The 27,935-nt window shown below is 48.4% G+C and overlaps 1 protein-coding gene across 1 annotated transcript in view; it reads left to right on the top strand.

The window, feature by feature from the left end:
* Positions 1 to 27,935, top strand: part of RTN4 (reticulon 4) — a 543,567-nt gene that overhangs the window by 293,502 nt on the left and 222,130 nt on the right. Inside the window, exon 5 of the mRNA XM_069608239.1 lies at positions 3,900 to 4,038. Within this exon, the coding sequence (XP_069464340.1) occupies positions 3,900 to 4,038 (139 nt within the window). The remainder of the gene's footprint in view (positions 1 to 3,899; positions 4,039 to 27,935) is intronic.

Raw genomic sequence — 27,935 nt, 5'->3', positions numbered from 1 at the left:
AGCCCAAGAACTACAGGCCAATTTCAAACACCTGATTCTTGGCGAAACTCATTGACCGGGCTGCATACTCTCAGCTCAACCACTTTGTAGAAACCAACAACCTACTTGACCCCGCTCAATCAGGCTTCAGGCCGCGCCATGGAACAGAAACCACGCTCATCTCGATCTGGGACGATCTCAAGGTCTCGGTGGGATGATCAGAGGGCTGCGCACCGCCGATTCTCCTTGATTTGTCAGCTGCCTTTGACACTGTTAACCATTCTATCCTCCTCGACCAACTGCACTCCATTGGAATCAGGCTCGGCACTCAAATGGATTGCCTCATTCCTCAACAGGAAACACATCACTTTCCTCTCCCCTTTTCTCTGACCTGCACGCACCGTGAACACCGGAGTACCACAAGGCACCTGCCTCTCCGCTCTCCTTTTCAACCTCTATCTGACCATGCCACCAGGGATCATCCGCACACCCATCCTCACCTGCTACAACTACGCTGATGATACCCAAGTTATCCTGAGATTTCCCAAAACAACCCACACCCAACCTTGAAGCTTGCCTCTGATCCATTGGCCAATGGATGACAAACTACCTCCTTCTGAACCCTGATAAAACTGAGATCCTCGTGAGCGGTAACTCTGCCCTTCTCCCGCAACCACTCCCATGGCACCCCGCCCCCTAATTCCGAAGTAGTCCAAAACCTTGGCTGCACTATGTACTCTGGCCTAACCCTCTCCCATCAGATCAATAATGTATCAAAATCCTGTCACTATCACGTCAAACTCCTAAGGCACATGTTCCTCACCTACCCCAGCAGACTTGCGGCTGTTGTGTCCACTGTTCTGTCGAGACTAGACTATACCAACGCCTTATATCTGAGTACCCCGGCATACCAACTTAACACACTCCAAAGAGCCCCAAACGCTGCCACCAGACTCCTCCTTGCACCGGGACACAGGCATCACATCTCCCCCACTCCATGCACCATTCACTTGCTGCCTGTTGGACGAAGGGCCACTTTCAGAATTCTATGCATTACCCACCGAGCAGTGCACAAAACTGGCCCAGCATACCTACAAGAGCAGAGTATACCCTACTGCCCATCACGCGCTCCAAGGTCAAGCACTACCCTCTTACTAGTGATTCCAGCTTCCAATTCAACCATAATTGCAGGGTCTGCCTGCTCATCCCTGGCTCCAACTCTGTCAAACTCACTCCTCCTCTCATTCGACACACCCAAGACTACATGGCCTTCCGCAAAGCTTTAAAAACCTGTCTTTTTCCATAAACCATTACTTATGTCCGCCGGAACTCACCGCAATTCTAGAATCATGAGTTTAATGAAAACAGTCTATCGGACACTTAATGCTGACCCTGAGAATAATGCCCCTCTGATCGTGCAAATCATAACCTACCCTGGTCCAACCTGTGAATCTACTTTAGAGTACCTCTATCACGAAACATGAGAATGATCACGGCCAGCTCATCCTGACCCACAAAGTAACCAGTGGGCTCCAAAGAGTACACTATCCACTCCTGACACTCACCACTCCTACCACTATGCTCACTCTCCACTTTACGCCGACAAATAGAATGCAGCTATACCCCTTGATCAATTTGGGCCTAGCTGCACACATACGAACAATTGTCCACGAACACCAACAACCTGCTAGAACGCAGCTATACCCCACGAAAAAATCGACCTAGCTGCACACACACACACACACACATCCTACATGGGCCTAATGCCGCCAGAATGCAGCCTGAGACCAACTGCCTGACTGCACATGTTTGACTGATCTCTCACTACCACCACACCTAGTGTTAGGATGCTGCCATCATCACGCAAATCGCACCGGCTGCACACATACTGAGTGCACCCAAGCACTGTATTCTACCCTACTCTCTCGACTGACCTGGACTGCGATCCCCAAGGGCGTTAAACCTACAAGCGCTTTGAGATCATACCAATGAGATATAGCGCACCATATTAATGCTAAATAACAATAACAGGTAAAGTGTTTGCACAGAGAGATCGTGACACTGGCTGAATGAAGGCACTGCTCATTATACCTTGAGAATACTAAGCAGGAATATGCCAGGGAGAGTTAGATGTTCCTTACGGAGTCAGACAGCCGGTGACCTAGGGAAAACACCTGACCTGGAGAAAGGGAAAACGACAGATGTGGGTTATCAGTCCCACTATTACCAACAGCCCGCTGGGGATGTCTGTGCTAGGGCAGTGGGAAACTCGTCTGGGCAGACGAGACACAAATTGGCCAGCCCTAGCGCCAATCCCACTGAAATCCCAAATGGACCCGAGGAACCTTATGAGTAAAAGCTTTCTGACCAATTTTATTTCAATCAATACCCTTGGGCTTTCCTTGAGTCTGCGTGATTCTTACTGAAGGGGACCACTCTGTCACATTACCTAACCATTTATGGGACCAGTTCAGAGGTAAGTACCTGGAAAGGAGTCCGCACAGTCACCAAGTACCCCAAAGGAAGATTAGGCCAAATCAAATAGATACTTTATTTTGATAGTGACTAACCTTTTTACCTTTTCTCACAAAGGGACGCTCCAACTCTTTGTAACACTGTTGGGTCTTCAAGATCTGGTAAGGGCAGTTGCAGAGGTTGGATTAATGTCCCTTCAATCTCTATTGGTAGTATGGTGGGGTGCAAGTGTTATGTAATCTTGGCCCCCGCAAGATAGGTAGGGTACAACTGCTCATTCCTTTTGGTCCATATACAGGAGGTCCAGTGTCTGTGGTCACGTTAGCAAAAGTTGCAATCTCTCACAGGATTCTTCGTCCCAATGACCCACCAGTTGCTCAGGACTGCCTGCAGAAGAACAGCTTAAAATCCTATGGTTTTAACTTTGCATTGTCGAGCTTGTAGTCCTAGGTTTCTCCAATATAATCCTAGGACTAAAAGTCCCAGATTGCAAAATTAAAACAAGGACTGGACTAGCATATCCCGAATGGCATGTTAATGGGTGACATCAGAATGTCTCCATACTCTCCTGATCCCAAATACAGGTTAGTGCCACCTTAATGTTAAGGTTCTGTGCCTTTTAAGTGGGTTGAGGCTCGCAATCGTGTACAGCCCGTTAATCAAAGATTCAGCCTGTCCAGACACACAAAGAACTGACCAGGAGTCTTTGGCCATACTCCAGTAAAAGTACATGACCAAATAGGTTTGTTTTTGACCTGGAAGGAGGTGGAAAATGGCCAAAAAGTAAGGTGGCACAAACAGGGCTTGAACTACGAGGAGTAGACCTTTTGAGTGTAAGGTACTCAAGAAGGCATCATGGTAAAGTGCTGGAAGAGCACCATTTAAAAAATAATTTAAAAAAATGGGTTCGCTGCTACCAGTCTGTTCTGTGCACATCATAAACGGTAACCAATGTTAATTGCAGGAACAAAATGTGCTGTGCAACAGTATAAGTGACAAAGGCAAGGAGTAAGGGGAAAAGATCTCGCCCCGAGGAGCCAGAACGACTGCCCAGTGTGTCCCAAATGAAATGTAAGTGAGCCTAAAGAGACCACTCACCCAAAAAAAAACGGCCTTAGTCAAAATCCAAAGCAGATATGGTGGGAACCACATTGAAAGCGATGGAGGGAACGTTGCAAACAGTGAATTTCCCAAACCCCTACAGAAAAAAATACCCCTATGTAATATTTACACCCTAAATCCATTGCTTTGTGTTCTTAACTGGTTTTGTGCTTCTATCAATTACTGACCATGGTCCTGTGTGCATCTTCAACTGTCTAGACGTACAAACCCACACTGCTGCTTTTCTGTATCTTGCTGTTAAATGTTGAGATCTTGCAAAACTGCAAGTTATAGATGAGAATTTGGTGAAATCCTTAAATGTGTGTTTTTTTATTTTTCTACAGGGCATACTTGGATCATGAAGTGGCTTTGTCAGAGGAGCTCATTCAGAAATACAGCAATGTTGCACTGGGCCACTTAAACTGCACAGTAAAGGAACTGCGGCGTCTCTTCCTAGTGGAAGATTTGGTTGATTCTTTAAAGGTAGGTCGACAAAGTATATACATGTACCGTTTTGAGTCTGCCGAAGAAAATGACCTAACCATCCATCTCGAAGGACTTAAGCACTTGTGATGAGATGCTTGCCTCTTGCATTTGCAAGGTCTTATTCTGTTGGTTAAATCGCAGGAGCGACATGTGTTGCAATATTAACAAGCAAACCTCTTTAGCCATATTTAATCTGTTAATTGTAGCTGGGATTTCTTTTCAGTGTAAATGGATTTACAAAGAGTCGTTTACAGAAAGCTGCCCTTCCTCTGTACCGAATGTCTGTGTATCTGTGACTCAAGCAAAAGATTGATACAGTAGCTTAGGCTGTAAATTGTTTGTTTCTAGAGCGCACCTAACCCTGAGGTATCTCGGCGCTTATGCTTAAACAGTAGGCAATGGTTACAACAGCAAGCCATAAAGCAGTTGACTTGTGTTACATGTAAAGTCAAAAAGCTAGACAGGAACAGAGCAAACACTTTAGGTTAAGATATAGATAGTATGATACAAATAGCAGTGATGATGCAGTTAATAGGAAACCTGTAGTTAAGATACGAAAAAGCAGTAATGATACAGTTAATATGATACATACAGCAATAGTGGAGTGTTACAAGATGAGGCAATTGATCACAGGGAATGAGCGAAGAGCCAAGCTTTTGTTTCTTTGAAGGTTCAGCTTTAAGAGCTGCGGGCATGGAGTTTAGCTGCAAGAACCGGGAAGCTAGATCTGCCAGCTTTTTGTAATTTGTATTTAGGAATGTTTAGACAGTGTAGGTAATTGGACCTAGTGGGTCTCGTAGATTGGTTCCTGGTGAATTTGTCAAGTAAGTATTTTGGAGCAATGTTGGAGAGGCATTTGTTCGTGATCACTAGTGTTCGAAGTGAAATTCTATCTCGCACTGGGAGCCACTGTATATCACTTCTAATTGCTGAGACATGGTTGGTGCGAAGGATTATTAAGGGCAGATCTAAGTGCGTTATTTTTGGAGCACTTGTAGTTCAAGTTCTGTTTATTGGAGCCTTGGTATAAGGTGTTACACTATATATATATTTCGAAGGGATTGTGTCCTCCGACGTATTCCTTATCTTAGATATCTCCTTCCAGCTCTGCTGGCCTCGGAAAATTTTTCTCTAGAGGGTGCTGCGCGTCGACGTCGTCCGAGTCGATGTCCCTCGACAGCCGCCGTGTCGAAGTCATCCTGCCCATAAAGGCCGCGCGCAGCGTCCGTTGCTCAGTTCCGTTTTTCCGCTCTTACTCAGTGCCTCGGAATACCGTTGCTCAGTTTTGTCAGGTTAATCTTATTTACCTCGAGTTATTCGATCCGTACTCGATGGCTTCTTCGGAACCGACAACTCCTCGGTCCGGCTTCAAAAAATGCCGAGCTTGTGGGAAAGAGATGTCGCTGACTGACCCTCACAGAGTTTGTCTGTGGTGTTTGGGAGCTGAACACCATTGTTCGGAGTGCGAGGACTGTATGTCCTTGACAGCTAAGGCCCTGAAGGAGCGTAGGGGGAAGCTGGAGAAAGGTAAGACTTTTAAAGCTTCTTCTTCCTCGACGAAGTCGAGACATTCATCTCCTCGTCACCATTCGCGCTCCAGGTCTCGGAGTGGGTCCCTTCACTCCTCGAGATCGAAGCACTCGAAGAGGAGACGTCGAAGATCCCCTTCTCCGTCTTCCTCTTCCTCTGTTTCTCCAAAGAGAATCCCTTGCCCCACGAAACATAGTTCCTGGGCTGAATGGGAGGAATTCTGCAAAAATATGAAGTGCGTCTTCGAGAAAGCGGCCTCGACCCCCTCGAAGACTGCCGAGAGCGATGCTCTGGTCGAAAGACCCAAAGGTCAAAAACGCCGCGAGTCGCAGTACCCGGCGAAGGAAACTTCTCGAGCGCGTCTCGAACCCTCGAGTAGGACTATGACCTCAAAACCTTCGAAGGTTCCGTCGACGCCGAGGTCGGTGTCTTCGACGCTGTTGTCGAAGGGGCCTTCGACACACGGGTCTGTCGACTCGACGCCATGTTCGACACCGGCGTCGACGCCAAGAAAAGTCACGGTTACGACACACCCAGTGACTATCCGCAGGTCCACGATAGCGTCGAGATTGTCGAGCAGAATCCCAATTCTGTCAAGGTCATCGAGGCCTCTGCCTTTGTTTTCGACGCCACGCTCGAAGCCTTCGGCGTCGACGACATCAACGTTTTCGAGGCCGATTATGACAAGTTTGGCACCCTCTACCTTGGAGATGGGGTTTACACCCTTTGAGTTCAGAATAATTGAGAACTATGTCCTCAATTATGGAAGAGGGTGAATTGTCTGAACAGGAAGACACATTTGAATTGCAGGGACCTGTAACCCCAATTAGAGAGGAGTTTTCCTCTGAAGAACGCAGGTTAAAGGATCTTCATGATTCCTTACATGAGGCAAGTGGGTTAGACACTTCCCCTGAGGTGGAGTTTGCTAGGCCAGACCCGGGGGAGCATGCTGAAACCCCCTATAGAGCCTTAATGGCCAGGATCACAGAGTTTATGGAGTGGTCTGCACCTTCAGTCTTTCCAACGAGATGACCTCACGGATATTCTTGACAAAGGACCACAGGAGGATCCTGTGGTGCCCTTTCATAAAGCTCTTCAGAGGAAGATTATGACGAACTGGGAAACCCCAGATGTCGTCCCGGCAGTAAATAAAAAACTGTCTACAAAATACAGGGTATTTTCTACAGACCTGGAGTTTTTGTCAAAACACCCATCCCCAGAAAGTCTGGTGGTACAGGCAGCATCTTCTAGTGATGTCAAGACGGCTTACCCTACCGTCCCACAGGACAGGGACGATAAAAAATATGATGCTATGGCAAAGAAAGTTTTTTTGGCATGTAGCATGGTGTTAACATCTGTTAATGCTACTTGCACCCTTGCTAGATTCAGCCATACACTTTGGGAGTGTGCTTCTACAGCGGCTGACTGCATCCCGGAGGGAGAAGAAAGGGAGGCGTTCCTGAATATCATACAGGACGGTAAAGACGCTATGTGCGAATCCCTCCAGACGGGCATTGATTCGGCTGACAGTATCAGCAGAGCAATGGCGGCAAGTACAACAACCAGGAGATTCGCTTGGTTGAGAAAGTCTGGTTTTGCCCCAGATGTGCAAGCCAGGCTCTTGAACATGCCATTCGATTGCTCTTCTTTGTTCGGGAAAAAGGCGGATGACAGTTTAGAGAAACTGCAAACTTCAAAAGCAGCAGCAAAATCCCTAGGCGCTGCAATCCGTCAGACTCCTTTTCGTCCCACAGGAACCTCTGCGAGGGGCAAGTCCTTTCGCTTCTACTCCGCATTCGGAAGAGGTAGAGGACGACCGGCTCAAAGGGGACAAAGAAGAACTACCCGAGGTGGACGGGGTAGATATTCAAAAGCCGCAGCAACAGCAGCTGCCTCTTTACCATCGGCATCTGCATCAGCCGCCCCAAAACCACTCTGAGGACTTTCCTCACAGGACACCTGTAGGAGGCAGGTTGACTCAACATCTGGCGGAATGGCAGGCTATCACGTCAGATGCTTGGGCATTGGAAACGGTTGCCCAAGGTTACTGCCTGCCTTTCCTACGCATACCTCGGAGTCATCCACCGGGGATCAGCTCTCAGAAAGCTCCAGATCCGCTCCTCTTGCAGGAAATTTTGGACCTGCTAGAGAAAGGTGCCATAGAACCGGTACCTGTAGCGGAGAGGAACAAGGGCTGGTACTCCCCTTACTTTCTCATTCCAAAGAAAGACGGAGGACTGAGACCCATCTTGGACTTGCGAGAATTGAACAAATTCCTCAGGAAAGACAAATTCAAGATGGTCACTCTTTCTCAGATCCTCCAGGCCCTTCAGTTCCAGGACTGGTTGGTATCTCTGGACCTTCAGGACGCTTATTTCCATGTGCCTATCCATCTCAACACAGGAAATACCTGAGGTTCGCAATTGGCAACTCTCATTATCAATTTCGAGTTCTGCCATTTGGGCTGACCTCCGCCCCGAGGGTCTTCACCAAGTTAATGTCGGTAGTGGCGGCAAGTCTAAGGAGGGAAGGGAATCACGTCTACCCCTACCTGGACGATTGGTTGATCAGGGCGGTATCTTCCGAACAAGCTCAGATCCAGCTAAATCACGTGTGCCACTCCCTTCACAAACTGGGCCTCTCCCTCAATTTAAAGAAGTCACAAATGATACCATCGCAGAGACTCCAGTTCATCGGAGCGATCCTGGACACTTCCCTGGGAAAGGCCTCGCCACCAGAGGTGAGGGCTCACGATATTCTACAGATGGTTACCAAGTTCCAAAATGCCCAACGTCTCCCAGCCTTCGACTTTTTGAGGTTGCTAGGCCTCATGGCATCCTGCATTTTCCTAGTGCCAGAGGCTCGCCTGAGAATGAGATCCCTCCAGTGGGCACTGAGAATTCAGTGGTCACAATTCTCAGGAAGAATGACAGATCTTCTTCAGATTCCCGACAGGGTGGCTCGAGACCTTCAGTGGTGGGCCTGTCAGGAGAACATTCTGAAAGGAGAACAATTTTGGCAACCCTGGCCGGAGATAACAGTAGTCACGGATGCCTCACTCACGGGGTGGGGAGCCCACGCCAACGACTTGACCATCAGCGGTCGTTAGTCTCCATCGGAGTCCAGACTACACATCAACCTATTAGAGCTGAGAGCGATCAGACTAGCGCTGAAGGCGTTCCTGCCAGCTGTACAAGGGGAAAATGTCCTGATAATGACGGACAACACGGTGGCCATGCATTACCTCAACAAAAGAGGAGGCGTAGGATCACTACCCCTGTGCAGAGAGGCGATGCAGCTCTGGTTTTGGGCAATCCAAGAAGGAATCTCTCTATCGGCAGTTCACCTAGCCGGAGAGAAGAACTTGACGGCGGACGCTCTGAGCAGGCAGAGCACAGTCTCCCACGAGTGGGAGCTAGCTCAGGAAGTCCTTCAAGAGATCTTTGCCCTTTGGGGAACCCCTCAGGTGGATCTGTTCGCCACCAGCCTCAACAGGAAATGCGATCTGTTCTGCTCAAGGGAATTTCCCCCGAGAGGAGCTCTGGGAGACGCGTTCATAGTGGACTTGGAGTTTCCGCTTCTGTATGCGTTCCCACCGGTCCCTGTCATTCCTCAAATGATCAGGAGATTGAGAAGATTCCGGAGAACCATGATCCTGATTGCCCCGGATTGGGCCAGGAGAACGTGGTACGCGGACCTTCTAGACTTGTCCATCTGCCCTCCAATTCGACTTCCACTCAGAGAGAACCTACTCTCAAAGAAGGGAGGTCAGGTTCTCCATCCAGACATTAAAACCTTCACGCTTGGCTTCTGAAAGGCTGAGGTACAAGGATTGGGACCTCCCTGATGATGTTATGGAGGTGTTGCTTTCGGCAAGGAAGCCAGCAACAAAGTCTTTATACCGCTGCCGTTGGAACAGATTTTGCAGCTGGTGTAGAGAACAGAATATCGACCCCTTTTCATGTGTTACTCCAATGGTTTTGTCCTTCCTACTATATTTGGCGAATTCAGGCCTTCACGTTGGCACCATTAAGGGCTATCTCGCAGCGCTATCCATCTTTAAGCGCACTGCGGAAGAACCATCCTATTTCAAGTTACCCTTGGTAATACAGTTTCTAAAGGGGTTAACCAATGTATATCCCCCAAGACCATTCCAAGTTCTCCTATGGGATTTAAAGTTAGTCCTAACTTTCCTGATGGGCACACCTTTCGAACCACTCCATTCTTGTTCGTTAAGATTCCTTACCCTTAAAACTGTTTTATTAATAGCACTTACATCTGCTAGAAGGGTGAGCGAATTACAAGCTCTTTCTTGTAAACCCCCTCATACAATCTTTCACAAAGACAAAGTTGTCCTGCAAGTGAAGCCTAATTTCCTCCCAAAGGTGGTTTCTGAATTCCATATCACTCAGAAGATTACCCTACCATCTTTCTATCCTCCTCCTTATCCGGGGAAAGAGGAAGAGAGGTTACACAGGCTAGACCCTAGAAGGGCTTTAAGTTTTTACATCAGTAGACTAGCCAGGATAAGACCGGCAGACCAGCTGTTTGTAGGTTACACAGGTCACAAGCTGGGGTTACCAATAACTAAGCAGACCATTTCAAGATGGATCATTCTAGCCATTCTGGAATGTTATAAACTGGCAGGGAAAGAGCCCCCTCAAAACCTTAGGGCTCATTCGACCAGAGGTATTGAGGCTTCCTCGGCCCTCAAGAGGTGTGCCGGTTAAAGACATCTGTGCGGCCGCTACATGGTCGTCTATCCATAACTTTACACGATTTTACAACTTGGATTCCTCCTCCAGTCAAGAGACTAGGTTTGGAAGGGCTGTACTGCACTCTATTCATCAATAGAAGACAGCGTGAAGTCCGTACTCCCTCCTCCAATAATAGAATACTGCTATGGGAGCCTATCTAAGATAAGGAATACGTCAGAGGACACAATCCCTTCGAAGAACAAGTTACTTCTTACCTTGTAACGTTCTTTCGACGGGATGTTCCTCCGACGTATTCCTTATCGACCCTCCCATCCATCCCTGCAGTTCTACTTCCCTTGTTGTTGCAGCTTACGCTCCTTCAGGGTGATTAGTCTAGTCCAGACAGTAATACTGTGGGCTACAAAACGGAACTGAGCAACGGACGCTGCGCGCGGCCTTTATGGGCAGGATGACGTCGATACGGCGGCTGTCGAGGGACATCGACTCGGAGGACGTCCACGCGCAGCGCCCTCTAGAGAAAAATTTTCCAAGGCCAGCAGGGCTGGAAGGAGATATCTAAGATAAGGAATACGACGGAGGAACATCCCGTCGAAAGAACGTTACAAGGTAAGAAGTAACTTGTTCTTCTGAGGCTTGTGGAATCTGCTTAGATCACATGCTGTGCATAGGCCGACATCTAGTGGAAGCTGCGGAGTATTACAGTTTGTTTTTCGAAACTCAAAAATGGGCGTCGACACAGGGCGTGCCAGTAATACTATCCCTAGTGTGACGTCCACTGTACCCAAGATCCCTCACGCGTCTAGGATCCTCAGATTGATTTTTTCCGCCATACTGGTCGGAAGCATTTTGCGGAGTCCCCTGGCCTTAGCCATACTTTTGCTAAAAATTTAAAATGATAATCTATTGACATCCTTCCCCACCCCAACGTCGAACTTCGACACTCGACGCCGGCTGGAGAAGAAATCGACCGTCGGCTGCTGCACGACGGATTTGGGCCTCGGAAAGCCGCTGGCCTCGGCCCGGGCCTGGTAGGCCGCTGGCCTCGCCCCTGCAAGTAGGGAGAGTGGGGGTGGTACATACTCTACACTCTTGGTATATAGGTACAACTTATACATTTCCTACACTTAACAGCCCGCTGCCTCAAGGTGCGTATGGAGGGTACCCCTTTTCAATTCTGCCCCAAGTGCAATCGCAAATACCCTTGGGTCGACAGGCACGCCACGTGCAATCTCTGCTTGCCGAGGGACCACCCCGAAGCGAACTGCAGAGCGTGTAGTAGGTTTAAACCTAAGACACTTAAGGACCGTTCGACGAAACGTTGGGCCCACCATGCCAGGCAGGCGGCCATGGCAGCGGAGGGCGCCTTCAGCGATGGCAGTGACGCCGTACTTTCGGACGGCGAGGGCATTACGGCGTCGAAAGACAGCCGAGCGCAGGTCCCCGACCTCGGAAGGCCGTCCGGCAGGGCGGCTATGGGGAAGACCCCCGGCGACACAAGCGCTTCACATACTACACACACTAAACACACTAAGTCCAACCGAGACTCGACGACGTCGAGTTCTCGGAAAGAGGCACAGACAGAACGGTCCGATTCGGTGTCCTCTGGGCGCTCTCGATCAAGATCGCCGCATGACTCCAGGCAATCATCCACTCTTGCCAAGAGTGCCTCGCTCCCTAGGCTAACAGAAGTTCGATCGTAGGAAGACGAAGACGACTTCCACCCCCAGGCCGCGCTCCAGGAGTCGGAGCCCGCAATTAAAGCCAGCGAGGCCCCACGCTCTAAGGACAGGGACACCTCTCCCGATCCTCGACGCCAGGCGTCGAAAAACTCTGGAGCCATTAAGGGACAGGGAAAACATTTTTCTACGCACGGGGAGGGGGGGGGGGAATGGCAGAAGAAACTACCTGTACATTCTGCCACACCTGTGAAACACTCCACCCCCCCTAAACAGACAGACAAGCCCAGGTCTGCTGATAGGTCCACAACCAGCAAAGCTACTCAAGATAAATCCCATAGACTTGCTGAGAGAGTCATTCCCAGTTCCAAAAAAATGGTCCAGTGAAGACATAGATAGGGTCATGTCAAGAATGTCTTCTTTGGCTGATTTTTATGATAAAAATCCAGAACATTTCCTCTCGTATGATCCACAAGGGGCCACACCGTCAGGCTCTACTGATCCTATCCCCCCCGAGTAAGAAAGCCCGGTTTGAAACCCCGATGAGGTCTGAACCCTTCGAGGTACAACCTTACGCAACACCATACACACGGTATCAAGGAGAGGCTTCCTTTTGTGAAGACCAAGAATTTGGTATGATAGAAGAGCAAACCGGGATGGGCTACTATGGGGATGATGAGGACCAGGAAGTAGAAGAGGATGACCCGGAAACATACAGAGTAGATTCCCCGGTAGAGAACGAAGCCCCGGTTACCAACTCCCCGGTCGATAACTAACCCCTCCTAAATGAGGTTCTCGCTCGCGCAGCAGAACATTTCCACATTGACACCCACGGTGTACAGGAGGAAAGGGACTTCGCAGAAGAGTTAGTGGGAGAAAGGAGGCCTGTTGCCCAGACCATCCCTATCCTTAAATCCATTCAGCGGAGAATAGATCCGTCCCTGGTGAACCCAAACCTCACCAGAGCAGTCAATCCCAGGGTTGAAAAACTTTTCAGGGCGGCACAGTCTGACCCTCTCTATATAAGAGAACATCTGAAGCCAGACTCCCTAGTTGTCAACAACACTCGTAAGAGGGCTGGGACACCCTTGTCTTCGTCAGAAGCTCCTCCCGACAAGGAGAGCAAAAAACTATAGGGTTTCGGCAGGAAGGTAGCCTCAACGTCCGCCTATCAATCAAGGATTGCTAACTCCACCACCCTGTTGGCCAGCTACAACTGCCATCAGTGGGAAGAAGTCGCAGCTCTAATAGCCTCTGCTCCTGAACCGTTAAAGGGCCAATTAGCTCGGATTTCCGCAGAGGGTAGAGCCGTGTCTGGTTGCATTTTGAAAGCAACCTTCTACGCCGCGGACAACGCAGGCAGATTGATAGCAGAAGGTACTGTTATCAAGAGACATGCGTGGTTACGGCAGTCTGGTTTTAAGGCAGAAACACAGGCATCATTGTTGGACAAACCGGTGGAAGCCGATCTGTTGTTTGGTAATGCGGTCGAAGACGCCCTGAAAAATGGCAAGGACGAATACGAGACACTCGTCCCTTGGCCAGTTAACCAATAAACCCCCTAACCAGAGAGGGAATAGTAATTTTCGTCGCCCATGCGGCCAAAATTCCCAGAGAGGATCGAACTATTCCCAGGGGCAGGGTACACAGTGGAACAACAACCAACAGTCTACCCAGGGTTACGGCAGAGGTAATAGGAGAGGTCGTGGTAAAGGCAGAGGCAGCCCGAGCAAGGGAGGCGGCACGCCTCCACCAAAGCAGTGACGGTCAGTTCAGGGTCCCTTCTCACGCAACCCCAGTAGGGGGACGCATTTCAAACTTCACCCAGGCTTGGGAAGGGATCACATCAGACAGATGGGCGCTGTCAACCGTATCCACAGGATATTGTATAGTGCTACTGCAGCGTCCCCGGAACCATCCTCCACGACAAAGAGTACACTCCTTAGAACATCAGAAGATTCTCCTCGAGGAGATCGCCATTCTTCTACAAAAGGACGCGATAGAACTCGTCCCGGGACACCAGGTAAACAAGGGTATTTATTCAACTTACTTCCTTGTGCCAAAGAAAGACTGGACAATGCGCCCAGTATTGGACTTACGGCCTGCCAACAAGTATGTCAAGCCCCAAAAATTCCGTATGACCACGCTACAAGAGGTAATCCCCCTCCTAAAAAAGGGGATTACATGGCAACCTTGGATATGAAAGATGCTTATTTTCATATTTCCATGTTCCCAGCGCACAGAAAGTACTTGCGCTTCAAGGTGGACAGTCGCCACTACCAATTCAAGGTACTGCCCTTTGGGATAGCTTCTGCACCAAGGGTATTCACCAAGGTACTGGCGGTGGCGGCGGCACACCTACGCAGGGAGGCAATCCCAGTGTACCCTTATCTGGACGACTGGCTCATAACGGGGGAAACCCCAGGAATTTGCAGGACAAACATTCAAAGGACTATCGACCTCCTACACGAGTTAGTCTTCTCAATCAATGAGAAGAAGTCAAGCCTGGTGCCAAGCACCTCAAAACAATTCCTAGGAGCAATCCTGGATACCCAGGAGGGGTTGACCTTTCCTTCCGAAGAAAGAATTCGGAATATACTACTGCAAATTCCGCATTATCAGTCCGGTCAACAAATAACGGTACGCAAAGCTATGCGTTTACTGGGCATGATGGCGTCATGCATTTACCTGGTCCCCCACGCACGACTGCGCATGTGTCCCATGCAGGAATGGTTGGCGAAACAGTGGTCTCAGGCAAGTGGTCAGTGGGACGATCTAGTGGTCGTTTCGCCAACACTTGTACAGAGCCTACACTGGTGGACAAGAGAGAATCTCGCAAGGGGAAAACCCTTTTACGATCCCGAAATACAGGCAGTGGTGACTACAGATGCATGCCTGACTGGGTGGGGAGCTCACCATCTCCACCACACAGCTCAGGGTCTCTGGTCTCACTCAGTAGCCAAGAACCACATCAACCTCCTAGAGCTTCTGGCAGTATTCCGAGCGCTTCGGGCGTTCGAGACCCATCTACTAAACCTGTCGGTGCAGATCCGGACGGACAGCACGACAGCCATGTTCTATCTGAACAAGCAAGGAGGCACTCGTTCGCCAAATCTGTCCAAGCTTGCCCAGAAAATCTGGATATGGGCACTCAGACGGAACATCTTCCTGTCATCGCAACATGTTCCAGGGGAGCTCAATTCCCTAGCGGATGCTCTAAGCAGAGACTCCCTCCCAGAAGAACACGAATGGGTACTTCACAGAGAGGTCGTAGAAGATCTCTTCTCTCGGTGGGGTTTCCCCACTATAGACTTATTCGCCACAAGCGAAAACAAACAATGCCCAGGATTTGCATCCAGGTTCCCCCAGCCAGACTCCCAAGGGAACGCCCTGTGGATGAACTGGTCAGGGATGTTTGCGTACGCTTTTCCACCAACTCCTCATCAGGAAGGTGGTGTACAAGATGAACAGAGAATCGATGACGCTCGTCCTAGTTGCTCCCATGTGGGCGAGACAACCATGGTTCCCACACTTACTCAGACTTTCAGTGTGCAAACCCATCAAACTCCCGGGCTGGTACAACCTACTGTCCCAGCACCAAGGTCATAAAGTGCATCCTCAACCCAACTCAATGAACCTGGCAGCATGGCTCCTGAGGTCATAGAGTTTGGACATCTCAATTTACCGCAGAGATGTATGGACATCCTAAGAGAATCTAGGAAGCCAAACATGAGGCACTGCTACTTTGACAAATGGTAAAGATTTGTTGTGACAGAATAAGCAAATCAACCCAGTTGATTGCACTCCTTCCACAATTGTCATATACATGCTCCACCTGCTGGACGCAGGGTTGGTTTTTAACTCACTAAAGGTACACCTGGCAGCGCTGTCGGCATACACCACCTCCCATAACAAGGTGTCGTGGTGGAAAGTACTAGTGGTTAAAGCCTTCATGGAAGGAGTAAAGAGACTTCACCCTCAATTTCAAACCCACCACCAGGATGGGACCTTAACGTGGTGCTATCTAAACTCATGGGCCCCCCATTCGAGCCCATGCATAAAAGCGGTCTCAAACACCCGACTTATAAAACAGCTTTCTTAGTAGCAATTACTTCTATAAGAAGGGTCAGTGAAATGCAAGCTCTGTCAGTGCAGGATCCTTTCTTTACGGTTCATAAAGATAAACTGGTTTTACGTACACACCCTAGGTTCTCACCTAAGTTTATTTCTAAATTCCACGTGAACCAGTCCATCGAGCTTCCAGCTTCCAGCTCACTAAAGGTACACCTGGCAGCGCTGTCGGCATACACCACCTCCCATAACAAGGTGTCGTGGTGGAAAGTACTAGTGGTTAAAGCCTTCATGGAAGGAGTAAAGAGACTTCACCCTCAATTTCAAACCCACCACCAGGATGGGACCTTAACGTGGTGCTATCTAAACTCATGGGCCCCCCATTCGAGCCCATGCATAAAAGCGGTCTCAAACACCCGACTTATAAAACAGCTTTCTTAGTAGCAATTACTTCTATAAGAAGGGTCAGTGAAATGCAAGCTCTGTCAGTGCAGGATCCTTTCTTTACGGTTCATAAAGATAAACTGGTTTTACGTACACACCCTAGGTTCTCACCTAAGTTTATTTCTAAATTCCACGTGAACCAGTCCATCGAGCTTCCAGCTTTCCAAGACCCACAAAGCTCGGCTGAGGTGAAATTACACACCCTAGATGTGCGTAGGATGGTCCTATACTATGTAAACAAGACCAGACCGCTAAGGAAAACAGACCAACTGTTTGTCTCCGTAGCTACAGGCAAAGAGGGAGATCGCGTCTCTAAAGGTGCCATCTCTAAGTGGATTGTTAACTGTATCCAGCTGTGTTACTCCCTTTCTGAAAAAACTTTGCTTTTCACGCAAAGAGCCCACTCTACAAGAGGCATTGGGGCCTCTCTGGCTTTCATTGCAAATCTACCCCTTGACACCATTTGCAAAGCAGCTACTTGGACCTCTATTCACACTTTTACTCAGCACTACTGCATTGACACCCATTCCAAGACAGATACTAGAGTGGGACAAGCGGTTTTAAGACATTTATTTGCTCATGACCCTTCTCACATCCCACCTCCTTCTAACGCTGCTTGCTAATCTATGCACAGTATGTGATCTAAGCAGATTCCACAAGCCTCAGAAGGGATACATTACTCACCGTACTTGTATTCCTGATGCTTGTATCTGCTTAGATTCACATGCGACCGACCCTTCCTCCCCTGTGAGAGAAGGCGCATGGATGCTTGTAGTCTTATCTTCGATCTGCTTGGATTATCTGTACTTGCGCTACTCCTCATGCTACCTCATGTCAGAAAAAATACAATCGGAGGGTCGTAGACTCGTGAGGGATCATGGGTACAGTGGACGTCACACTAGGGGTAGTATTACTGGCACGCCCTGTGTCAACGCCCATTTTCGAGTTTCGAAAAACAAACTGTAATACTCCGCAGCCTTCACTAGATGTCGGCCTATGCACAGCATGTGAATCTAAGCAGATACAAGCATCAGAAATACGATTACGGTGAGTAATGTGTTTATATATATATATATATATATATAATTTCTCACTGCAAAAAAAACTTTGGGGGGACGTTATGGTTAAGTTGCCCTACAAAAAAACCTGTGCACTTCACTAAAAAAATGTTTTTCACTCTCCCCATTGTGGTTCAAATTAAAAACGAAAAACCCCTGAAATTCGCCAATTATTGGCACTGTGCACTGCTAACACTAACACCCAGAACATAAAAGCTGTCCTTTGAAATGTCACTGACGACATCACATGTTTAGCCTATTTGTTTTCGTTGCCTGATAGATAGATATCTATCTATGTATTTCCGTTAAAATACTTTGTTAAAGGGATGTTATACTTCACAGTGAAACCAAAAAACACTGCACATTCCCCCATTATGGTAAGCTAAGCAACCATAACTGCCCGCACCACTGTGCACTGCTAACACTAACACCCAGGACAAGAAAGATGAGTTTTTGTGAGGGAAAGGGTGGCATCCAGGTACATGCCTAGAGTTTTGACCTCACTGGAGACTTTAATGATGATCCCATCAATGTTGAAGGATTTGTAGAGGGTGTGTAGCTTGTTCAGATGTGGCTGCCAGCCTATGAGAAGAAGCTTGGTTTTATCGTTTAGTCAAAGGCCATGGGAGGCCATCCATGCCTGGATGTGGAGATAGATTTTGTTCATCAAGTTTGAATCTTTATCGTAGCAGCCTGTTAGAGTAATGAGGAGTTGGGTGTCATCTGCATAATTAGTGTAGGTGACACCCAAGTCGTCTAGTTGGTCGAACAGGAGCTTCGTAAAGATGTTATTTTAAAGCGGAGGAGACAAGGTGCCTTGTGGGACTACGCATGAGATTGGTACTGGTTCGGGTGAAGCCCAGGTTGCAAAGACTCTCGTAGTACTGTTAGCTAAGAAGGATTGGATCCAGGCACCAGCATTCAGGGAGAAGGAGGCCGCTGCGGTCAGTTGTTTGGTGAGTATGTTATGGTCACCTATGTCAAAAGCGGCTGAAAGGTCCAGCAGCAGAAGGATGGCCAGTTTGCCCTTATCTTTAGATTCGTAAAAAGGCAGGGACATTGATCGTTGTGAAACTCTGTATGTTGCAATTAAAATAAAAATTAACCCAAACGAAAAAAGGATGACTCAAAGTAAGTTTGCGTTCACACATTCTTGGATGCTTTAAGCCCTATAATCTGAATTCATAACTGCCCCTTTTAGAGATTTGGCGATTTTCGATGTCCTAAAACAAGCGCGGATTACACTGCTTACCGAACCTTTTCTTTAAACTGCACACTTTCATCCAATATCTAATGTCTCATTCCTGCTAGATGTTCCAGATTAGGCTGACACCAAGTAGCTGTATTCACAGGTCAACATAGAGCTGCTTGGCAATCTGGGTTTTGCCCCACCAAAGGCCCAGGTTGGCCCTTCTGAATGTGAAAGAAAATATATCCCTGATCAAGGTAAAATGGATAATTATTTTAGGTCTACATGCCCCTTTCACCACCCTCTGATCACTCTCTTCTGCTTTGGCATGTTAGCGAGGTGTCAGATCCTCCAATTGTAATGCCTCTTTTTGGGGGGATAGAACATTTAGGGCCAGATTGTGCACTTTGAGTCCCAATTTGAAAACGTTAGATTGCAGAGTTCCAAAGTGCTCTTGTATTTCTCCTCTTTCCAGTGTTTACATAAAACCTTGGAATAATCTTTTTGACCTGTGTGCCATCTTTCAGAATTATGGTGACTAGACTCAGATCATCTTCTGCCTGGAAAACCATGAAACCAATGTCTTGCATGCTTGCAAAATCTTTGCTCAAGTTTACAAGTGGATGAGGAACCAATGGTTTGGAATTGCAAAAAGACTGCGTGATAAAGTGGGTGGCAATGACCATCAAGATCACAAAGCATTAGTATAGCCTTATCTTTTGAGGATTTACATCCCCCTGTATTTTTATAAATTGTAGTTGAGTTTTATATAGCGCTGTAAACTAAACCGTTGTATATAGGAACAACACGGTACAATAGAAGATAGTTGGGGGCGTGGCCGGAGCTCATGGAGTGAGGCAGCAACAAGCTGAGCTCCCGCCCTGATTTTCGTATTGATCCTGAAATCGCTTCTAAACGAGATAATCTGGCAACCATCTGCTGCTCCAGACAGAATAACCACTGATGTGCCCTTTCAGAGAAGTCCCGAAGTAAATCGGCACCCGCATTCTATGAAACGAGACTTGTGGAAGTGCCCTGGGGGTCCCGCCGCAATGGCGGCCTAATCGGAGACTCCAACGGGGGAGGAGCTTGTTCGGGAGCCAAGCGCCTGCAGTGCGCCGGAGGGTGGACGCTTGCAGAGACCATTGAGGGCTGGACCTGCGGATCCTGAACCACTGAAGCTGGGCGGCCGTAAAGATTGCAGTGGCCCCCTTAAACAACAGCGCGGAGGTCTCGCTGTGCATTGAGCCCGTCACGGCCCGGCTCGGAGGACCGTGTGGCGGGCTGGGGAGTGGCGGACCCGCCGAGCCACGGACTCGTTGCTGTGCTCTCCCGGGGGCCGCGTCAGAGGAGAGGACCGCCGGCATAGAGATCACGCTGCGGAGGAAAGGGCTGGCGGGCCGTCCTCCCTCCACATCATCCGTGCATTCTGTTAGCCTCCTGTGCAGATGCAGATCGGGCTCATTATAAGGCCCCCAAAGCTCGAGTAAACGCGCGTATCATCAGGGCTTCCTGCCGGAGGGCTTGTGTGGCCGTACGCGGGCGCTGAAGCCCGGATTCACTTATATGAGAAGCCGTTGGACACCTGGGGATGCACCGTGGCAGTGTTAATTAGAACTTTGGAACCACAGCACAACCCGTGCCCCCTGTGAGGGCTCCCCACTATATGGGCCTCATCCACTAGGCCACTGGAGACCCTGTGACCACATCTGGCCCAAGTGTCTTTGATCAAGTTAGTAACTCGGCACCCCCACCACGTGGTGGGCTGGTGGGAAACCCCACTGAAGGAGGCTACCCGAGGAGGGCTTGACTGTACTGAGGGCTGGAGGCCGCAATTCGCCGGCGCTCAATTAACGTACGGCCTAGCACCATAGAAGCTGATTAAAGCCACATACGAGATTGGGGACTCATCACGATACGCTAAGGGCCACTTCTATCAAATTGGACCGGGCTAGACCCTGCTAGATCCACCCACACTATACCACGCAAGATGTCCACCTCACGTCAAAAGAATAAAGGGGCAACAATCATGGACTCCTTCTCTGGGGGCAAGGCCCAAACAGCTAAAACACGAAATTACCACGCGAACGGAACCGCCCCCACCCGAGGAAGACCCCTCAAACGCACAGGTACTACAGGCCATCGCGGCACTCCAATCATTCATGGAGAACAAGATAGACAAACTCAAGGTCGACATGCAGCTTATATGCCAAGATACCCGTAATCTAACAAAGGGTGACCAAAGCAGAAGCGAACTTGCGGGACACTACAGATACTACAACAGACTTGAAAACTAAGGTGCATGACCTGGAAAGGCAGGTTGCACGACTAGAGGCGAGATTGGAGGAGGCGGAAGGGAGTGCTCGCCGCAACAATATATACGCATTCTGGGGATCCCGGAAGACATGGAAGGAACCAACCCAACTGAGTTTGTAGAGTCCATGCAACTTCAGGAGGTTGGCCCTGGCAAGCTCACACAGGGATTCTCATTAGAGAGAGCCCACCGATCTCTACAAAAAAGACCCCCACCTGGATCATATCCACGCCCAATGATCGCAAAGATTCAAAATTTCTGAGATACTTAAATTCTCAAGAGAAGGGGGTGAGATTAAACGGAATGATTCCAAGATTGTCATGTACCCTTATTATACCCCAATGTGCAGCGAGCCAGGAATTCCTTCATCCCAATCAAAGCAAGACTACACAAACTTGATCTCAAATATATGCTTCTATACCCCTCACGCCTCAAGATACTCTACAAAGGGAAAGCTGTCTTCATGGAAACCCCAGCTGCAGCCACCATGTGGCTTGAACACAACAACCTAGCAGATGGCGATGAAAGCACCGTAGGGGTCGAGAAACTAGGCAGAAATCACAAATCTTAAGAATGAAACGCACCGAGTGGTGGCACCAAAGCATAGCACCTAAAAGGTGATCCTTCGCTGGAAAAAACAGAATATGCTCCTACAGACGGGAGCTCTGAGAACCACACAAGATCACCACCACAACCCAGCCCATCGCAATCGGTGCCGGCCTATTGCCAGCACTACACCCGCATCTCCTGGATAGGCCAACGGTAATCGGGAGCCCCCGAGCGTTGCTTTTCCAAAGCAACTGCTGGGGACAGTTCACAGTTGTTTTATGTTGTTAACCCACCCTTGTGTGGAAGGCTCCAATTCTCAATGCAATTCAATTACCGAGGGCAGGGGGGGAGCGAAGTGTACATCACTATGGTTGAACCCAGATGGGGGACAACCAAAACATAGGCTTGACTGGAGGGTGCCATGGGCTAGCATGAAACGGGCACGCAAACTTTTCCCGGCAATAACATGGCTGCACGCTTTAAGGTCGTGACCTGGAATGTGCGAGGTCTGGGTACCTACCTTTGTTGCAACATAATTAAATCCTATCTTCATAGGAAGAAGGTGGGGCTGGCCTCCTGCAAGAGGGTCAACTTATGAAGGAGTCCACCGCCACTCTCCAAACACACTGGGGAGGACAAGGGTTCAGAGCCATTTACTCCAGATATGCCAGAGGGGTTTTCACATGGATTAGCCCCCAAATTCCTTTCCGACTCATTAGTGCTGAATCAGATTCAGAAGGGAGATATGTGATACTACGGGGCTACATTGAGCAAACGGAACTATGCATTGTCAATTCATATCTCCCCATTAGCAATATACCAGCGCACTTGGACCTGATGTACAACAAGGTCACGCATTACAGGAACGGATTCTTTATCTGGGGAGATTTCAATTGTCAGTAATCCAGATCTTGATAGGTCCACCCCTCTCCCTGGAGGCCCGTCGGCATCTACTGCGGCACTGAATGCTGTGCTGCGCCACCTGGATCTAGGGGACACCTGGCGTAAGCTACACCCAAGTGACCGGGGCTACTCTTTCTACTTGTCTCTGCATAACCTCCACACTAGAATAGAATACATTTTTACTGGTAGAGAAAGTCTCCCCCAGATCGACACAGCGAGATATCTGGGCCGGACCATCTCTGATCACTCCCCCTTGATAATCGAATGGAGCACCGCAGGGCCCAGATCTCCAATACCTACATGGAGGATGCCTACCAAAGCATTAAAAGACCCAGCATTCAGAGAAGACCTCAGGGAGTCTCTGGAGAACAACATTAAAGAAAACACAAACAGCGTTGAGCACCTGAGCACACTATGGTGTGCTCTCAAAGTGGTTACACATGGTGAAATCATAGCAAAGGCTGGTGGAATCAGGAAGCACCTAAAAACCAAACTTGAACAGCTAGAATCCGGCACCCGAGATTCCCAGCAAGAAGAAAAGCTCATTCAAATAAGGACTGAATGCAATAAGGCTTGGGACAGATTAGCCAAGTTCGACTACACCACCAGGACTAATAGGGCACACACCCAGGCAGATAAACCCGGCAGACTACTGGTCTGGCTGTGCAGAAAAGAACACCCTAGGCACCCGACCACAGCTTTGAAAGGTGCTAATGGCACGCTACACCAGACCCAACAAGGCATCAATGATGCTTTTCAACAATTCTATGCTCAGCTATACTCCCACAAAGTCCAAGTGCCCCCAGGCGAGATCTCAGACAACCTGGAAGAGATGGGATTGCCGTTGCTGTCCCCCACACATAGAGAAGCCCTGGACGCATATATTACCAAGGACGATGCGATGAAGTCCCTGGTGACTTGTAAGGCCCCGGGTAGCGGCGGGCTACCCACTGAATTCTACAAGACCTATGAACCTGAGTTGACCATGCTGCTTTATGAGGTCTTTCAGGAGGCCTACGAGTTGGGGATTCTACCTGAAATCATGCATGAAACGCTGGTGATTCCTATGCTTAAGCCCAACAAGCCTGCTCATGATTGTGATTCCTACCGCCCACTTGCAATGCTTAACTACGACATCAAGATCCTGACTACAATCTTAGCCAAGCGGCTCTCCACGGTAATAGGAGGCGAGGTGCATCCTGATCAAAACGGCTTTGAGCTGGGCCGTAACACCACCAATCTCCGCAGACTTCAGCATGGTTTGTCACAGGCCAGCCTGGATGGGGGATCCTACGCACTGCTTTCCTTGGATGCCATAAAGGCGTTTGATTCTATCTTCTGGGAGTGGTTGCTGGCGGTGCTCCGTGCATTCGGCTTTGGAGAAAAATTTATCAGGTGGGTCAAGGTCTTCTACGCCAAGCCGAAGGCACGTGTGAAATCCGGACGGCTTATTTCGGCAGCATGGGACATTCAAAGGGGTACTAGGCAGGGTTGCCCACTCTCCCCTATGCTGTACATACTTGGGCTCGAACCAATTGCCATCTATTTTCGGAAACAATGTTTTGATGCCGGAATACGGCTAGATGGGATAGACCATATAATATCCCTGTACGCGGACGATGTCCTTCTTTACATCAGAGACCCACACCTAAACGTTCCGACCATGTTGGAAGTTCTCAGCAACTTTGCTAAAGTATCTGGCATACGTTTTAGCAGAAGCAAGTCCTGCCTCTTCCCATTGGAAGGCCTCAGAGGTAGAGAGACTGATGATTTGCCTTCACTGGGGGTGAGCTGGCACCTCACCACTTTCCGCTATCTGGGAGTCAGCATATAACACCCGCCTGAACTAATGTACGAAAACAATACAGCGGCGGCGCTGCCCCCACTGCGCAGGTCAATTGGGTTTTGGTCCAAACCCCCCCTGTCCATGCTGGGAAGGGCTTCCATCATCAAGATGATTGTTCTCCCCAGATTTCTCTACGGATTTCAAAATGTGTTCTATGTCAAAGCTCCCTTTTTCTGACTACTAGGAACGATACGTAAGGACTTCTTGTGGGGAAAGGATAGACGCAAACTGGCACTATCCACGCTGACCCTCACGTATAGACAGGGCGGCATTCAGCTCCCCGATCTGGAGAAGTATTACCTTGCAGCCCAGATCAGCTTTGTTGCCAATTGGTTGGCGGATGATGTCACTCCAGAAACAGCACTGTTCCAGCACATGATTGCTCAAATCCGGCTGAATGAGCTCATTTGTGCCCCCCAACACCTCATAGGTGAGACCCCCTTCTTGGCTACCCTTGGAAGACGGATATGGCACAGAATAGTATCGCTCCTCCACCTGAAGCATGCATATACACTGACATTCCGCTCCTTGCCGACCTGTGTCCGAACAGTGTTGACCTAGCAACCATCAGATATTGGGAAAGGCTGGGAGTGTACACCTGGGGGGACCTATACAGCGAGGGTTCCTTCCGAGACTTCTCTTCCTTACAATCTGACGATGGCGTGCCCAGCGGCTAATTCCTTTGGTACCCCAGAATTCGGTAGCACGTGCCAAATGGGACACTTGGCCTGAGGAGCCGGAGTCCAACCCCTTCTTGACGCTCTTGTACGGGTTGGGAGAAAGATGGAGACCAGTGTCTCAAATATACAGTCACTTAGCAGACAGACCCAATCCCCGCAGCCCTGACCTAAAACTAAAATGGAACCCGCACCTGTGGCGTGAAATGACCGATGGAGAATGGAAGAGAGCATTGGCTTTCCCTAAATAGGTTTCCAGAAACTCCAGATTCAGACTGATCCAACTTAATGTACTATATCGCTCGTACCCAACACCGCACAGAACAGCGAAGATCTACGAACAACCCCAACATAACTGTCCATGGTGTAACAGACACAAAGCGGACCTAATGCACATGTTCTGGGAATGTATCGAGGCCCGTCAACTCTGGGCTGCAGTGGAACAAACTTGTATGAGGGCTGGCATGACCAGGTATGAATGGTCCCTTGGAGAGTGCCTTCTTGGAACTTACCCCAGGCTAGCCAAAATTAAGCATATATTGAAGCTCATGGATCTATCATGCATCCTGGCTAAAAGGACCATCGCCATGGCATGGAAGCGACCAGGTGGCCCACGAATTAAGGCATGGTACAGTGAACTTGAACGTTTGGTGGGGGCAGAGACCTCGGCCTGGGAAGAGAGCGTTGCCAGATCCCCCGATGATGCGAGTCAGACACTGGATGCTTGGAAGACCCTCGCATGGGCTTTGTTCAACCCCTCCAACGATGACAAACCCCCCTTGAACGATTCACCCCTATACAAACTGATCTGCCCTTTACACGGCATCCTCCTTGCCCACCGCTTGAACTTATTCCCCCCCCCCCTTCCTTCCTTCCTTCCTTGCTTGCTTGTATTTATTTTGTTTTTGCTTGGATTACTTCCCCCCCCTCTCCCCCCATGATGACCCTCTTGAAAAGATCTACTTATCAATCACGTGGAGACACCACTGTTTTTGTTAATGTTTATGTTATACATGTTTGGTTTTTTATAAATTGCTTGGCTTACCTAAACAACTTCACCTTATGTTGCAGTTGGCACTCACTACCATGCTGCTGTTGTACTCACTGTAAAAGCCAATAAAGACATTTAAAAATAAAAATAAAATAAAAAATAGAAGATAGTTAAGAAAGCAAACTGCCAAATTAACCAAACTGAAGTAAATAGGACCTAAAAGAATTACAGAATAAAAGGAAATGGAGCGAAGGGAAAGAGGGAGAGCATTTCAGTACAGGGGAGACAGCAGGGGAAAAGACACCTGTATAAAGCAAGGTGCAGACCTTCAGTGTGGCCCTCGACTCTGCTCTTTCCATGGATCTTAAAATTGACGGTATCACGATGTCCACAAATTACTACTTGGTGATGCTCAAATAGTTTACACCTCTGTCTGAAACTCATTGTACTATGAGTGCTTGTTTTATAAAAGGACAACTGGACTTCTTCGACTCCTTTTTATGCAGGACTTAATATATTTTTATCCCCTTCATGCATTACAGAACGTGGCTTCCAGAATAGTAACTTGAATAACGCAGGCAGGAGCCATTTCACCAGCTCTTAGTAAACTGCACTGGCTACTCATAAATGTCAAGGTTATCTTTGCAGCATAGAAAACCTACTATTTAGGAAGAAAATGAATACCCTTCTCTTCTATTGTCTTCCCCCCCCTAACACTCACACCCGCTCACTGCTTTAGTTCTTCGGGACTATGCACTTGGTTGCATTTGGGTCCTAGTGTAAAATAGATGCATTTGCTGTTGAATTGGTCATCATGAATAGAGGAGTTTGGAGCGCTTTTTAAAAAGTAAAAGGCACTTGACAAGGTTCGTAGTGTAAGGGTCAGAGTGGCATCCATTTTTAATGAACGACTGCAGAAAATGCTCGCCAGGGCAATTTTGCTTACTGAAGTTTGGTAACCCAAAACGCTTTGAAAGACATGAGCACCATCAACAAAGTGCGGCAGACCAATTTTAAAGTACAATTTCAGTTATTTCATGTAGTAGTACATTTCCTTAAATTGTGAAGTGGACCTTTGACAGTTGTTTGAAAAGTTAGTGATGTAAACTTTATGTTGTGTAGCAGTATAGGCCAGCTTATTCATTAGAGTATGTGGGGGTTTTCTAAAGCCTAGACTTTCCCAGTTGAAAGAATTTTCTGACATGAGTTCCTGCTGCACCCTTGCACTCTAAAAGGAAACTTGTTTTGTGCATCTTTTTTCTGGAAACTGGGTGTGTGGGTTGTTGGAGAGGAGCAGTTCACAAATTGTCTGCTGTCTGCATAGAAACGAGCATTTTGAAGAATTGTTGCCCAGTTTATCTGCCAGAACACTACGGATTTTAGCCAAATATTTAAAGTAGACTAAATATGGTTCACCTTAACAGTTCCATTTTGGGGGGTTTCTATTGTCCCATTTCATGAGACCCTTAAACTTCTTTGTGGTTATTTATAGATTGCTGTCCTTTTGTGTTGGGAGGGGCTTCTACTGAAATCCCCCTGCCACTGTAACCATTTTTGATCTATGCCAATCTGTATGGCTCCTTTTTGCTTTGAAGGCCCCCCATTTTGGAGTCAAGTATTATATTGCCCTACAATGGTGCTGTAGAGAAGGCAGGAGGCCGCTGTAATTTAGTGTTGGCTTCACCAGGGGTTGCTGCTGATAATTACCACATTAGTATCCCTATGTACTGGTATGGTTAATGCTAAAACAGAATTTAATTGGTAAGAATTCTGTATGAACTTGGCTCACCTTGACTTTTTGCTTTTATCCACTTTTTATATTTTTGGATCACTGCCCTATTTCTGGTGGTTAGAGGGACTCCATTCTAGTATAAGGCCTGTGGTTACCCATAAGGCTCCCAGAACCAGAAGTGTGTCTTAAGAACTCA

Source organism: Ambystoma mexicanum, chromosome 4q (genome assembly GCF_040938575.1).
Source record: "Ambystoma mexicanum isolate Mex_15411 chromosome 4q, UKY_AmexF1_1, whole genome shotgun sequence".
NCBI lineage: Eukaryota > Metazoa > Chordata > Amphibia > Caudata > Ambystomatidae > Ambystoma > Ambystoma mexicanum.
Note: the sequence above shows the minus strand (reverse complement) of the source record. Positions and strands in the feature narration are given on the sequence as shown.